The sequence below is a fragment of the Hypanus sabinus genome, chromosome 1 (genome assembly GCF_030144855.1).
Source record: "Hypanus sabinus isolate sHypSab1 chromosome 1, sHypSab1.hap1, whole genome shotgun sequence".
In the NCBI taxonomy this organism is placed as follows: domain Eukaryota; kingdom Metazoa; phylum Chordata; class Chondrichthyes; order Myliobatiformes; family Dasyatidae; genus Hypanus; species Hypanus sabinus.
The window spans coordinates 160,812,495-160,827,344 of NC_082706.1; the positions used below are offsets into that span (position 1 = coordinate 160,812,495).

At 37.6% G+C, this 14,850-nt stretch overlaps 1 protein-coding gene across 3 annotated transcripts in view; it reads right to left on the minus strand.

The window, feature by feature from the left end:
* Positions 1-295: 295 nt before the first annotated feature.
* adcy8 (adenylate cyclase 8 (brain)) overlaps positions 296-14,850 on the minus strand; it is a 129,668-nt gene continuing 115,113 nt past the window's right edge. For 2 of the 3 annotated variants that reach the window (XM_059980008.1, XM_059980001.1), the window contains exons 14-18: positions 12,773-12,931; positions 11,546-11,692; positions 8,905-8,997; positions 8,694-8,808; positions 296-821 (exon numbers count right to left, since the gene is read on the minus strand). In XM_059980008.1, coding sequence (XP_059835991.1) covers positions 334-821; positions 8,694-8,808; positions 8,905-8,997; positions 11,546-11,692; positions 12,773-12,931 — 1,002 coding nt within the window. In that variant the 3' untranslated portion in view covers positions 296-333. The remainder of the gene's footprint in view (positions 822-8,693; positions 8,809-8,904; positions 8,998-11,545; positions 11,693-12,772; positions 12,932-14,850) is intronic. The other variant, XM_059980017.1, reaches the window with a different exon arrangement.

A 14,850-nucleotide genomic window follows, 5' to 3' on the forward strand; every position in this document is an offset into this window, starting at 1 on the left:
AAAAGCAACTCTTTTTATTATAACAACTCTTTGTAAGATTTCATTTCATAAACTATATTACTATTCTTAATTTATAGTAAGCTCATGAAAAGTATTGAAATATTGAATGAAATACATTAACTCATTTGTGGTAGTCGTGTAGATTGGTATTTTTGACTACCGAAATTAGTTTCTCAGTGATAGCAAGGCACACTGTAAAACACTAGACCAGTTTTAGAAAAGTAAACCTTTTTATTATATATTTATATGTGTGTATATATATTTATTTATATTTATATATGTATATAGATATATATAAAAGAAATACAAAATTACAACACAATGAAAATTTTGTCATGGCATTTCAGTTTTTTCTGAGCCTTCAACCTGTGGCACAGTCTCAGGTATATTGGGAGTAAGTAATGTCCTTCTGTTGTAATGTCCCTTAATTATGCCAGAGTTGTTATTTTCATTCAGCATTTGTTTTTGTTTTTGTCTATTTAATGACTGTACAAGTCCAAGGACAACAACAGCTAATGAGTATTGACTGGTTAGCTTTCTTGGTTGCATGATAAGTGGATTCGGTTGCACTCTTCCCAGAAGAAAATATGTTTTAATCTTCCCTTCTTGTTCACTTATCCCTTTGACATATATTTCACCTCTGTACTCAAAGGCAAACCCTTTGTCTTTTAGGATAAGATATGTATCTTCCGGCACTTGGATTCTTCCACTGATGCCTGTGCTGTCCATACGACTTGCCAGATTTACAGTTTTACCCCAGATATCATATTGTGGTTTCTTAGCGCCAATAACCCCTGCAACGACTGAGCCATGGCTAATACCTGGAAGAAGAAGAAGAAGTGCATTATCATGTAAATTATTCAGCAATTTCAATGTATTAAATCTTCAAAAGTGACAGTTGATGGCATGGCTTCTGAATTACGTTAATCACCAAACCTTCCATGTTGAAATTTTGTTATTTCTTGAAAAAAATTATGGAATAAAGTTCAATAGGATTTATCATTCCTATTGATCCTATTAAATGTACCTATTAAACACAATATTGTCTAAAGAAGTATGTTTCATAATCTCAGAGAAAGAATTTAGCAACTATCACACAATACAGCAGATATAACAGATTAAAACTGAGCTTGATTTGCTCTTCATTATTTTAAAATTCATTAAAAATTTTCTTCAGAGATTAGTGAACACTGATTATGAGTAGAAATTGGGTTTCATCTATTTTAAGCTCATGTTTACTAGTTTGGATTAAGACATTTGGCACAGATCAAGGAATAATTATGGCATCGTCTTGATCTGTAAAATTTTATATTTCAGAATGATACAGAATTGTGGGTGCACTAAGTCATCACGTGAACATACATTATTAACTAAACAGCAACAATTTCCAATAGCATGCTGCCACTAATATAGCAAATATTACCAAGAGTTTTACCAAATAAAAGAATTGAGTGAAAGCCAGGAGTGGCAAATTTGCCACTCTGTGATGTTCTTAAGAATCACCAATAATGATTAAGCGTAATTTGAAAATGATGTACTGTATGTAAACAAAACGCATCCAGTTTACTGAGTATTGATGATTGAATTGGCTCTAAAACTCAAGGTAAATTACTTCAATTATATCAACATATTCATTTTGGAGCATGCAAAAAATCATAGCACAATACATTCATGTCTCGAATTGACATTATCTTTGAAAATATTGCACTAATTGCAGCTGAATCATCTTAGGCCTGTTGCTCAGAAAATCACATTTCTTCTTTTGCAGGAATACCTTACTATTATCATGAAGCATTTTATGCAGTACATGTTACCTGCCACTGTGCGTCATTGTAATACTTTATAACTGAGAGAATAGGGAGGTAATAATCAAACATATAAATGAATGATTTAAACCCATCAGACATGTAAAATTAGTATAGTAACAGGTTTATGTATCATACTGGTGTTGGGCAAAATGGGAGATCAAAAGATTTACAGCCACTAAGCCAATGAATAACAGAATGAAGGACATAAATATTTACTTCAAATATTAGTGAATTGTAATTAGATACTTAAAAGAATAATCTTAATTTTGGATGGAGGAAGAATTACCAGTCGAAGTAACATCTAGTTACCTGAAGATGTCTTTCTATTATAAATCAGTAATTGATTAGAAGTGGTTCCTGATCTCAATGGCGTGGTTAAACAGAGAACATAAAAGAAAGAATATGGAACAGTACAGCATAGGTACAGGCCCTTTGGCTCCCATGTCTGCACTGATCAAGCCAATTTAAATCAATCTCATCTGCCTGCATATGATCCATATCACTTTGTTTCCTGACCATGTGTCTGTCTGAATGCCTCTTTGTTATGTATTCTTCCACCACCTCCTCAGCAGCACTTTCCAGACACCCTGCAAATATTCTTTAAAATTTCCCCCCTCAGTGTTCTCTGTATTTGACATGTCCACCCTGGGAGACAGACACTGACTTCGTTCTGTATCTATGCCTCTCATATGATAAGGTCACCCCCCCACTCCCCCCAGCCCCTGTTGCTTCAAGAAAACAATCAAATTTTATTGGTTATTTATTATTATTGTTACTGTGATCATTGTTGAAGTAACAGTGCTGGTTATTCATTACTTCTACTTCCCTCTAGTTTTAATGACTTCTGGTAAAATGGCAGCACACTTGGGTTCAGCTGCCTCTACAGGGCCAACCAAAGGCATTATTGTCTGTTTTTTAAAATTTTTTTACTATTCTGAGACACTCCGGGACATTAAGAACTTCAAGTACTGCAGGTCTACCCCATCAGCGAGTTGCTTGTTAGCAGAGGTTTTGAAGGAGCTGGACTTGGTATGGACCCTGTTGCTGCCTGCTATAGGAAGGCATCAGAGTCGGTGAGCAAAGACAGTATGCAGTCAAAATATGAGTGATTGTCTTGGTCATTTTCCTTGTGATTGAAAGACCCGGTTGGACATCGGTAATATGGAATGCTGTGAGCCTGCTTCACTGGTTTACTGGTGGTTACTAAAGGCAGGGGAGCTGCATGGTCAGTTGTAGCACAGACTAGGCTTCATGCAACAGTGTGGCCTGTTGCAGCCACCCAGGAGAGGTGACACCAAAGCCAATCTGGCGCAGTATCCATGATGGCATTGTGCTGCACTCCAGTGTTTGCTCGGTGGAAGACAAGCTGGATCGCTTTCATCTGCAGACTGCTGCAGGCTTTTTCTTGCCGATAACATCCATGGACTCAAGGATAAGCTATATTACGCTGTATTTTTTTGACTGACCGTTATGTCTACTACTATCTTATTTGTGCTATATGTGTTTTGTGCTGTGTATGACTTAGCACTATGTTTTGTACCTTACCCAGAGGAATGCCGTTTCATTTGGTTCTATTCATAGGAATTTATGTATGGTTGAATGACAATTAAACCTGAACTTGAACTTAAATATTTCCATTGATTTAGTTAAATGCATGACTGCCTTCTGTTGAGAAGGAAGCCATTAATGAAAAAGCTGAAGACGGTTGTATGAAGGACAAGCCTTTAAGAACCTTTGCACTAATGTTCTGGGGCTGGACTAATTGATCTCCAACATTCATTGGCATCTTCTTTTCTGTGAGGTACAACTCCACTTAATTTCCTTTGATACCCATTGGTTTCAGTTTACCTACCTTCTTAGTAGCACTCACTGTCAAATACCCTTCTTCCCATTAGCTATCTAGTTATCCATCATTATTGATGGTTAGATGTGTTCTGATTATAAAGCTGTAGTTTGATCCTTTGGTTGTGAGATTGCTTGACTCTGCATGTAGTATACTGTTTTAGGCTGCTAAGTACAAGTGAGTAGCTTTGTTAAAAAAGGTAACAGTACATTCTGTCCAAAATTTATTCTGGTCATGGCTAGAATTAACTGCTGTCTGATCAAGAACCTAGATCACTGCAATTTGTCTAGCACAGCTACATGCTTATGGTGGATGCAATCGCAATGGCTCTCCACTCTGCTTTGGAGCGTCTAGATAACAGCAAAACATATGTACTGCTGTTTATTGATTACAGCTCAGTGTTCAATACCATGAACCCATCAATATTAATCATGTAGCCTGCAAACTGAGTCTCTGCACCTCCTCCAGCAACTGGATCCTTGATTTCCTCATCAGGAGAACACAGTCAATATAGAAACATAATAAAATCTGCAGATGCTAGAAATCCAAAGCAACATTTACAAAATGCTGGAGGAACTCAGCAGGTCAGGCAGCATCAATGGAACAAAAAAACAGTAGATGTTTCAAGCCAAGACCCTTCTTAAGGACTGTCCTGACCTGCTGAGTTCCTCCAGCATTTTTTGTGTGTTATAGTCAATATAGACTGGCAATAACATTTCCTCTCAAAGACTGTCAACACAAATGCACCTCAAGGATGCATGCTTAGCCCAGTGCTCTACTCCTTCTACATTCATGACTGTGTATCTAAGCACAGCTCAAATACTATCTATAATTTTGCACACAACACCACTGTTATTGGTTAAATGTGGAGGCATTCTGGAGATAGATAGGCATAGAAATATAGAAAACCTACAGCACAATAAAGGCCCTTTGGTCCACAAAGTTGTGCCGACCATGTCCTTACCTGAGAAATTACCTAGGGTTACCCATAGCCATCTATTTTTCTGAGCTCTATATACCTGTCCAGGAGTCTCTTAAAAGACCCTATCGTTTCTGCCTCCACCACCATCGCCAGCAGCCCATTCCACTATCTCACCACTCTCTGCATTAAAAACTTACCCCTGATATCTCCTCTGTACCTACTTCCAAACACCTTAAAACTATGCCCTCTCATGCTAGCCATTTCCACCCTGGGAAAAAGCCTCTGACAATCCACATGATCAATGCCTCTCATCATTTTATACACCTCTACGAGGTCACCTCTCATCCTCTGTTGCTCCAAGAAAAAAAGGCTGATTCACTCAACCTATTCTCATAAGGCATGCTCCCCAATCAAGGCAACATCCTTGTAAATCTCCTCTGAACCCTTTTGATGGTTTCCACATCCTCTGGTTGAGTGATCTGCTGGTTGAGTGGTGTGACAACAAAACCTTTGCAGTCAATGTCAGGAAGACTAAGGAATTGACTGTGGGCTTCAGGAAGGCGATGTTGGGAAAATACAACACCAGTCCTTATTAAGGGGGTTAGTGTTGGAAAGGGTGAGCAGCGTTTAGTTCCTGTATGTCAACATCTCCAAGTATCTATCCTGGGCCCAACATGTTGATGCAATCAGAAAGGAGGCTCACAAGTAGCTCTTTTTTGTTAGGAGTTTGAGGAGATTTGATATGTCAGCATAGACTCCATAGATGCACAGTGGAGAATATTCTGACTGAATTCATCTCAGAGCAGATAATATTGAACAGATGTCTCATCTCACCATTTAATCATCCTTATATATCTTTCTGCTGCTTAGGGGTGAACATAAAAATTATTGTAAGAATTGAATAGACCAGGGATAAATCCTTGAGATAATATTAAAATTCTCAGTGGAGGTCATACGTAATCATTAGCAGAATAATACCGCAACAGTGAGAGGACTTCAAAATTATGTGATCTGCAGTGTTGCAGTTGTTAATTTTAAGAGGAAAGCACCTCTCTATGTCTAGCAGCAATCAAGGTTCTTACAGGCATATTGTCAGTCTTTTAAGGTGAGCCACAGAGTTTCTGCATCAGCTGCTACTCCTGTTGTGACTTACTTCTTCACAATGAAAGATGTTATATTTCCTAAATTAAGGTGCAATTGGATAGTACAAGTGTCTTGAAAATCATTTATAAGAAAGCAACATGAAATAATATAGCATTTGAAAGTACGACATTTGTCAGTAATATTTAATATTCTAGTGCCTCTTTAATTTATTAGCCTTATACTGAGTCTGTTAGCCCTAGATTGCTGACAGCTTCAAATTCCCGACTAACAATTTGTCCTGGTCCAGCCACATGGACAGTATGGCAAGGTAACTCACCAAAACCTCTACTTCCTCAGGAGGTAAAGGAAATTTTACATGTCCCCAATGACTCTCCAGATTATTGCAGCTGCACCATAGGAAGCATACCACCTGGATGCATCACAGCTTAGTATGACAACTACTCTGCCAAAGACCATAAGAAACTGCCGGCAGTTATGAATACAGCCCATTTCATCATCTCCACATTGTCTCCATCTATACTTCCTACTGTCTTGGGAAAGCAGCCAACAGAATTAACTACACCTCCCATCATACTCTTTCTTTTTCCAGTCTCTCATTGGGCAGAAGATATAACAGTTTGAGAGCACATGCCAGCAGGCTCAAGGTTAACTGTTATCAGTCTCATCAACAGACATCTCATATGTTAGGAGATGGCCTCTGATCTTCTCGTCAGAGCCCTTGCACTTTATTTGTCCATCCACACTGCACTTACTCTGTAACTGCAACACACTATTCTGCTTTCACCTTTCCTTCTTCAATGCACTTATGTGTGAAATTACCTATCCAAATGGCATGCAAACAATAACTTTTCACTGTGTCTTAATGTATATGACAATAATAAAGCAATTCCAGATCCATTTCCCCATGCAGCTGTAACGTGCTGACTGGAAGACTGCTCTCTTTCCCTGAAAGTCTGCATAAATATCCCTGATGACTCACATTAAACTCTTACTGAGGTGGCCTGGCTCAAGACTGAGGCACAGGCCCAAGTGAAAGAGCACCTACAATAGATGTCTATTGTGTGTAGATATGTTTGCTAGAGAAGTTGTGGTGGAAAATGAACTGGTTCTCCCACAATCAGCATTTACACATGAGTGCCTGCAAAAGATGGACAATTGACGTGCTTTCCCTTGGAGTGTTCTGTCATTACTTCAGTTTCCAGACCCAGAGATGAGTTGACTGGTGGGGTCCTAGTACTGGTGTCATGTCCTCAATGTCATGATATATCACATTAGATCCCTTTCACTCCTATTCCTCATTCTCTACGTACAACTGGAGGAGCTGATGCACTCTTCATGACTTTTTCATTATCCTGCATTTGGATACGTATGTGATGTGATGTAGTGCTTCAAAAAACAGGGGAAATTCAATCTCTCTTCAGTAAACTCAAAAAAGAATTAGATCTCTGGTTTACTTTATATAAAATAATCAGCTTTATAATTAAAGTTAGGTAAGTAATTAGGTTAATGCTACTTTTTATTCAATGTTCTTGTGTGTTAACATTCCTAATGTCATTATTGCTGCTCTGAATCTGTCTGTTATGTCCCTGATTGGTTTTACTTTGGCCTCAATGACCTCCCTGGTTTTAATGCTCCACTATTACAAATCATGTCAGCAGCTACCTTATACATAAATGCTGGAATTTCCTCTATAATCTTCTCCATATTTCTACATCTCTAATTCTCTCTAAACCTTTAAACCCTTAAAATATTTATTGGCCAAGTTTTTGGTCATCTATCACAAAGGGTGCTCAAACAATGCAATGCTCCTGTCTCGGTATCACTGGGAAAGGATAAACGGGGAAGTAAAAATCAGGAGGAGAGGGCAAACCGGAGGGGGGTGATGGGAAGTTGTAGAAAATGGATTAAGCAGATCTCTCATGCTATGGATTATCCTGGTTTAACCCTTGCACTCTGGTAGAGGGGTAATGTAACTGTAAATAATTGTTGTCAATAATCGCTTAAATCCACGTAAGCATTCTACATAAAATATTCTGTTGCACTGATTAAAATTTAACTTTTGAATCTTTTCAAACACTGTTAGAATATATAAAAAGATGTGCATTGTTCATATTGTAAATTGGATATGATTTAAAACTTCCATTTGATGTTTCATCCACCAGCACAGCAGAGCAGGGATCTACTGTTGGAATTCGTCCTAGCAGTGTAATCATCTCCAAGTTGGATTCTGTGTACATAAAGACTTCAGCAATGCACATGGCATGTTTCTTACTTACTGACAGAAATTGCATCAAAAGGCTGTGACCTGAACTCCACTATTGACTCACAGTTAAACAGGAAATACATTACTCGGAAGTTGTGAACTATATATGAATTAAAAGGTTCCTAATTGGACATAATTGTTATTTTTATTACTTTCTTTTATTGATTGCACTGTGCTACTCTTTTGTTGACCAAAATCTCTGCTGTATCTGCAGTCCGTGGGCATCATGATTGTGACACGGAACTCACAGGCACCGTAGGGTCTGATGAGCTCAAGCACCCAACTAGGATGACTCTGATTTCCCCTTCCTTACTTAACCCTTCACATTGGTTACCGTCTCCCTCTGTTTTTTTAATTACCTCCTCTTCCCCCCCCCCCCACCCACTTTTCTCCTCACTTCTACGGCCGCATGCATGGCCAACATAGAGAAACACTAACAACACAACTCGCATCCCAGCAGGTACAAAGCAAATAATACAGCAGCCTGGGAGTCCCATAGCTCCTGCTGTGTGTGAAGGTACATGCTTTCTTCTAATGCCTTTAAATGCAACCACTTTAAACAAGGATTTCCCAATTTGGTGTTTTCAGATTTGGTTTTAGGGCACTATATTGCAGCCAACTAATGCACCAAAAAGGGACAAAATTAAATAACAAAGCAATTGTATTTAATATTTAAATACTTGTTAATTGAAGTAGAAGTTCGCAGAACAAATAAAATTGTGTATAAGCAAATAGTATACAAGTTATACTCACCAACCCGAAGTTCAAAATTGTTGAAGGAATGTTTGTTTATTTCTTGTATGCTTTCATTTAAAGCAATGGTAAAGTCTGCTAGAGCACACAGATGGCCCCACTTCTCTTCACATTGCTGTAAGTGGTAATTAATAGAAGATAATATTAATAACTATATATAACGAAAATGTAAAAAATTATTCACGTTGTCTAAATTCTTTGCTGTCTTTACCTGCTTTTCAGGTGACAATCCAGATACAGCCATGTAAGTGCTTCCAATTGTTTTAATTTTTTCAATATCTTGAAATCGCTCTTCTCCCAACAACTGCAGAAGGTAATCGAGACAGATAAAATAACTGAACAGAAGTGAGTAAGTGAACTATCTCAGAAATTGTACTTGGACTACTCTCTCCTCAATATCGCTTTAACAGCCCCCTAATCTTCAACTGTGAAACATCTCCAACTCTTAGCATTCTGAGCTGATGTTCACCCTTGATTTTGGCAGCTATTCCTTCTTCCATTTAAGAATTCCATCTCTAGTAGTGATTTTCTTCCACTACTTCTGTCTCCTCCTTCAAGTTCTTCCTTTAGTTCCATCTCTTTGAATAAAGTCCAAATATTTCTCATTCAAATGGATAAAAAAGCAATTATAAGCTAATCATCCTAATGTCTAAAGCTGGTACACTTTAGAAACTTTAATTGAGAACAAGTTAAGTTGGGACTTAGTAAATATTGGTTAGTGAAGAAAGCCTTGTCAAAGGCAAACAGTGTTTAACTTTCATTGTTTATTGAAACAACAGAGTGAGTGAATAAGGGTTGATGTCCATTGAATTGAGAGGACAATGGCTGAACAGGATATAAACTGGTGATAGGAGCAAAAGCTGCAGGCTGTATTTGGAATGGTTGGGTCTCACATTGCAATAGCGTGAAGTGGTAGATTGATTTTGGGTCAAAATATATTAATGACCTAGAACAGTATATGTAGCTCAGTTTCAAAATTTATAATTGACTCAGAGCTCAGAAGTAAGAAAGTAGCAAATGGAGTTTAGTATAATTCATTAATATGTGAAAGATAAAAGGTATATGATACATTATAATTTTGAAAAAGTTAAATAGGTCTGAATCATGTTTGCTTAAAAAATTGTCTGTAGATTGCCTGTAAAAGTGACAGGACAAGTCAGGATGATGGCTTAAAAGGAAGACAGCTTTATAAATAGAGACTGTGTATGAATGTAAAGAACTGATTAGCCAGCATCTGAAATTTTACATTAATTTCTTGTCACTACCTTTGGAATGATATTGTAACATCATAAGCGATATACTGGAATGGCAGTATAAATGAAAGACCACAGTTGAACGGAGAGTGTTGACGAATTGAGATTGACCTCCTTGATACAAAAGTTATGAGGAGGTTTTTGACAGGTGTTTAAAATAAAGAAAAATTATGATAGCAAATAATGAGAAACTGAGATATGTTGTCTGAAATGATTGAGCAGTAGATTCAACAACAACATTAAAATGGAAATCACAGAATCACATGAAATGGAAATTAAATGCTAGTGCTAAGTGAAAAATAGCCAAGAATGGAACAAATTGCAGAGTTTTTGTCTTGTTTACAGGTTTGGGGAATTGGAAATTTTTTTTTATTGCTCGTTTCTCAACTCAATCAGAAAATCAATATCTGTTTTTATGTTAATCATTGTGAATCTGAATTGCTCCTAAAATGAATATTGTTGTTTATGAGGATACACTGATTTGATTATGTTTAAACTCCTTGTGGACTGTGTTAAGCAGTTTCTGCACTAAAACTAAGATCTGAGTGTATGGATCACCTTACTCTTTCAATGTAGCAGTTGGACTAACTTCTCTTGGTACTCTACCAGCACCTTACTGGACAATGATTAGCCTCCGCAGCCAGGGGAAGTATCACCTCTGCATCTACCGTGTAAAGTTCCTGAAGAATTTGATACATTTTAATGGGATCAATTGTCATTCCTGTAACTTCGAGAGAGCACAAGGCTGGTTAGCTATACTCTCCCTTTACAACAAATCCACTACCCCAGGATCAATCTGGTAAACTTTCACTGTACTCCTGTTGTAAGTGTATCCTTAGAGACAAGACCAGTTCATAATATTATAGCTATGGTCTCTACATGGCCTATATAATTGGATTAAAATGTATTCAAATTCTCTTGCAGTAAAGGTCAACTTATCAATTGTTTTAAAATATGCTTGCTGAATCTGCAAAGTATCTTTCAGTTATTTGTGTGCAAAGGCTCCTCAGTCCTCTGAACATGAATACATATCAATCGCTCACCACTTAAAAGAGTCCTCTACCTTTCTAGTTTTTCTACCAATGCTGATGGCCTTACATTTATCCAAATTATATTTTATTTCCCATGTTCTTGTCTGTCTATTGTATACTTCTTAAAGACTTGCTGCATTCATCTCACGATTCACACCTAGTTTCAGATCATTAGCCAACAGGAATACGTTATACTTGATCTCCTTATCCAAACCACCAATACAGCTTGTGAGCAGGTGTGTTCCCAGCACTGATTCTCCTGGCATTCCATCACTTGATTTGCCATTATCTGTTCTGCAATTCAGAAATAATGCTCTCTTGAATTCTAGGCTGCTCTTTCACTCCCCAACACATTGATGTGATATTTGGAAATACAATGTACAGCCTGGATTTAAAACCACATTTACCACTGGCAAGAACAGATGAATGAATTGTAATTACTATCTTTCGGCGAAGCGAGAATGGTCTGTCACATGCTTTACTATAAGGACAGTAGCCATTATATTTCAACATCCAACAAAGGAAATGAAAGCCCGAGACTTTATTAAGCCATGACGTGCAACATTACCTCATCAAAATCTGCTATTATTTCATTTAGTAAACGTAAACATTCTACTCCTTGGTTATTCATTTCAGTTTGGGAATAGAAGTCTGCAAATCCTGGAATTGAGGCAAACATCACAGCCACAGACTCATAAGACTGTGAATAAAGTTCCTGGTGCAAAAAGAACAATAATGGAAATAAAGACATGAGCAATCAACCACCTGATTGTCAGAGCCACAGTATATTTTTTAAGAAGTTGTTTTGTCTGTGAAAGAATGACTTATCAATCATTTGCGTTAAACAACATGGAATTCAGTGCTAAAAGTCTGAATTTACCAACTTTTACCACCTGGAATTATTCTGTGCACTAGAAGCAAGATGCAAATCTGTGTGTTATACTGTATGCTGGCTCCAAAATTTGATTTCTTTGAATCCAAATAATAATCACACGACCAGTGATCTGAGAACCTTTGAAAATGAACTATGTTTACCTAGTACACAGTATATATTTTCCAGATTTGCCTTCAGTGATGAAATGAATCCAGCTCACTTTCCATTTCAAAGATTGTTGATTGTCATTTACATCCTTGTGTCAGCTATGCCATGAAAGGACATCCGGTGCACCGCAGCAGTGTGGAGCAGTGCACTCTCCAGCAGCCAAGTGTTCATCCCAGATTATGTAATATGAAAAGAATCAGCAGACTGGGACATTAACTGTCTCAAGATTTCATGTGGAGCATTCCTACTTCACTACACTGAAATGATTTACCTTTTTCTTTGTGACGGGTACACTGACCATGGGTACACTGGCCAAGGGAGGTGTTCTGGCCAATAGACCGTTGAAAGGTGAGTAAATCTTTGTTATTAGATTTGTAGGAATTCATGAGGTTCCCATCCAATTCCAGTAGAAATCTTGAACATCTTTGAAAATACTGAAAGGAATATGTTGGCAGAAGGGAAGCATGATTGGAAGCACATTGCTATAATTTTAACTCCATCACGTGGATGTTTTTGGGAGAGGGAGTTAACATCATCAAACAATATTTATTTCAGGTGGTTAATCCAGCATTGATATGGATGATGATGTGTGATAGCAAGGAAAGTGATCATAAAAGACTATGGGAATACTTCAGTCAATTATTTTTTCATTCATTAAAATGATTGTAAAAATATGACTGCTGAGAGCAAGTGTCAAAAACCTTGACAACTGATTTGATTAGTTTTAGGTTTACTGTCATGAAATGAACTTACCTCATTGTCTCTTTCCTTTTCCAAGAAATGGCGTGCAACATGACTTGGTAGAATATTTCGGAGCATATTTTCATTATGTTCGCGAAGCTCTTTCATTTCATTCACTTCCTCTTTTGCTTGAACACGCCAAAGGAAATCCAGTCTCGCTGTGTATTCCAACTGAAAAGTTATTGAAAAATTCAATTCCTTTGTATATCTTATTGAAAACATTAATTTACTCAAGTTTTATAGACAATAGACAATAGGTGCAGAAGTAGAACATTCGGCCCCTCGAGCCTGCACCGCCATTTTGAGATCATGGCTGATACCCATCTAATACCCAGTTCCTGCCTTGTCCCCATATCCCTTGATTCCCCTATCCATAAGATACCTACCTAGCTCCTTCTTGAAAGCATCCAGAGAATTGGCCTCCACTCCCTTCCGAGGCAGTGCATTCCAGAGCCCCACAACTCTCTGGGAGAAGAAGTTCTTCCTTAACTCTGTCCTAAATGACCTACCCCTTCTTCTCAAACCATGCCCTCTGGTACTGGACTCTCCCAGCATCTAGAACATATTTCCTGCCTCTATCTTGTTCAATCCCTTAATAATTTTATATGTTTCAATCAGATCCCTTCTCAATCTCCTTAATTCCAGCGTGTACAAGCCCAGTCTCTCTAAGCTCTCTGCGTAAGACAGTACAGACATTCCAGGAATTAACCTTGTGAATCTACAGCCAGGATGTCCTTCCTTAACCCTGGAGACCAAAACTGTACACAATACTCCAGGTGTGGTCTCACCAGGGCTCTGTACAAATGCGAGAGGATTTTCTTGCTCTTGTACTCAATTCCCTTTGTAATAAAGGCCAACATTCCATTTGCCTTCTTCACTGCCTGCTACACTTGCTCATTCACCTTCAGTGACTGATGAACAAGGACTCCTAGATCTCTTTGTATTTCTCCCTTACCTAACTCTACACCGTTCAGATAATAATCTGCCTTCCTGTTCTTACTCCCAAAGCGGATAACCTCACACTTATTCACATTAAACGTCATCTGCCAAGTATCTGCCCACTCACCCAGCCTATCCAAGTCACCCTGAATTCTCCTAACATCCTCATCACATGTCACACTACCACCCAGCTTAGTATCATCAGCAAATTTGCTGATGTTATTTTCAATGCCTTCATCCAAATCGTTGATGTAAATTGTAAACAGCTGTGGTCCCAATACCGAGTTTTGTCAGATAAAATTTACACTTTTTAAAGGAATCTGTCATTTAAACCGATGCAAAAGGATCATAATCTATCATTTTCCTTTTATATCATTCAGCTCAATATTCTGTAGATTACTACAAAGCTGGCTTAATGCTAGAGAAATTGATAGAATTATGAATTGAGTGGCACAAAAATTCAATTGTTCTTTTTTATACGTTAACTTGCCGTTTAAATTTGACCACTACTATTCAAATCCACACTTTCAAACATAGGACACACCTATACATGTAAATGTGCATGTATTTCACAGTCGATTCATAGACTATAAACTGAGTCACAAACATGAAATTTAGCACCCAAAGTGGGCCATTCATGGGAGAGATGATCATAACAAATCCTGCAACTGTGTTTGTTAAAGGACCTTCACTTATATACAGATTCACTGGAGAGTGGGTTGGAGAACTGTGCAGCACAGAATGTGGCTAACAGCTACACATGGACACCTCAGACGAATATCAAGGGAAGATTGACTTTTCTTGCTGCATATAGTTCTATTGAATCCACAATGTCCACAGAAATGGAAAATAAAAGGCCAAAGGCAAATGTAACTAGTTTGAGGAGATTGAAGGTTGATACACTGATGGGAATCATCCAAGAACTCTGCATCTATCTTAAATTGTCCAGAGAGCAATGCATCAGCATATGATGGTTTTCTAGGTTAATAGTGAAAGAAGTCATTTTCATTATTAGAATCTTTTTATTGGTACATAATCTTCTACAGCTATAAAATGATACAAAACTTCAACAGATTAATATGTATGCAATTAATAAAGCTGAAGAAAAAAAAGCTGATTGTAAAGTATAAAAATAGGAAAAATATATATAT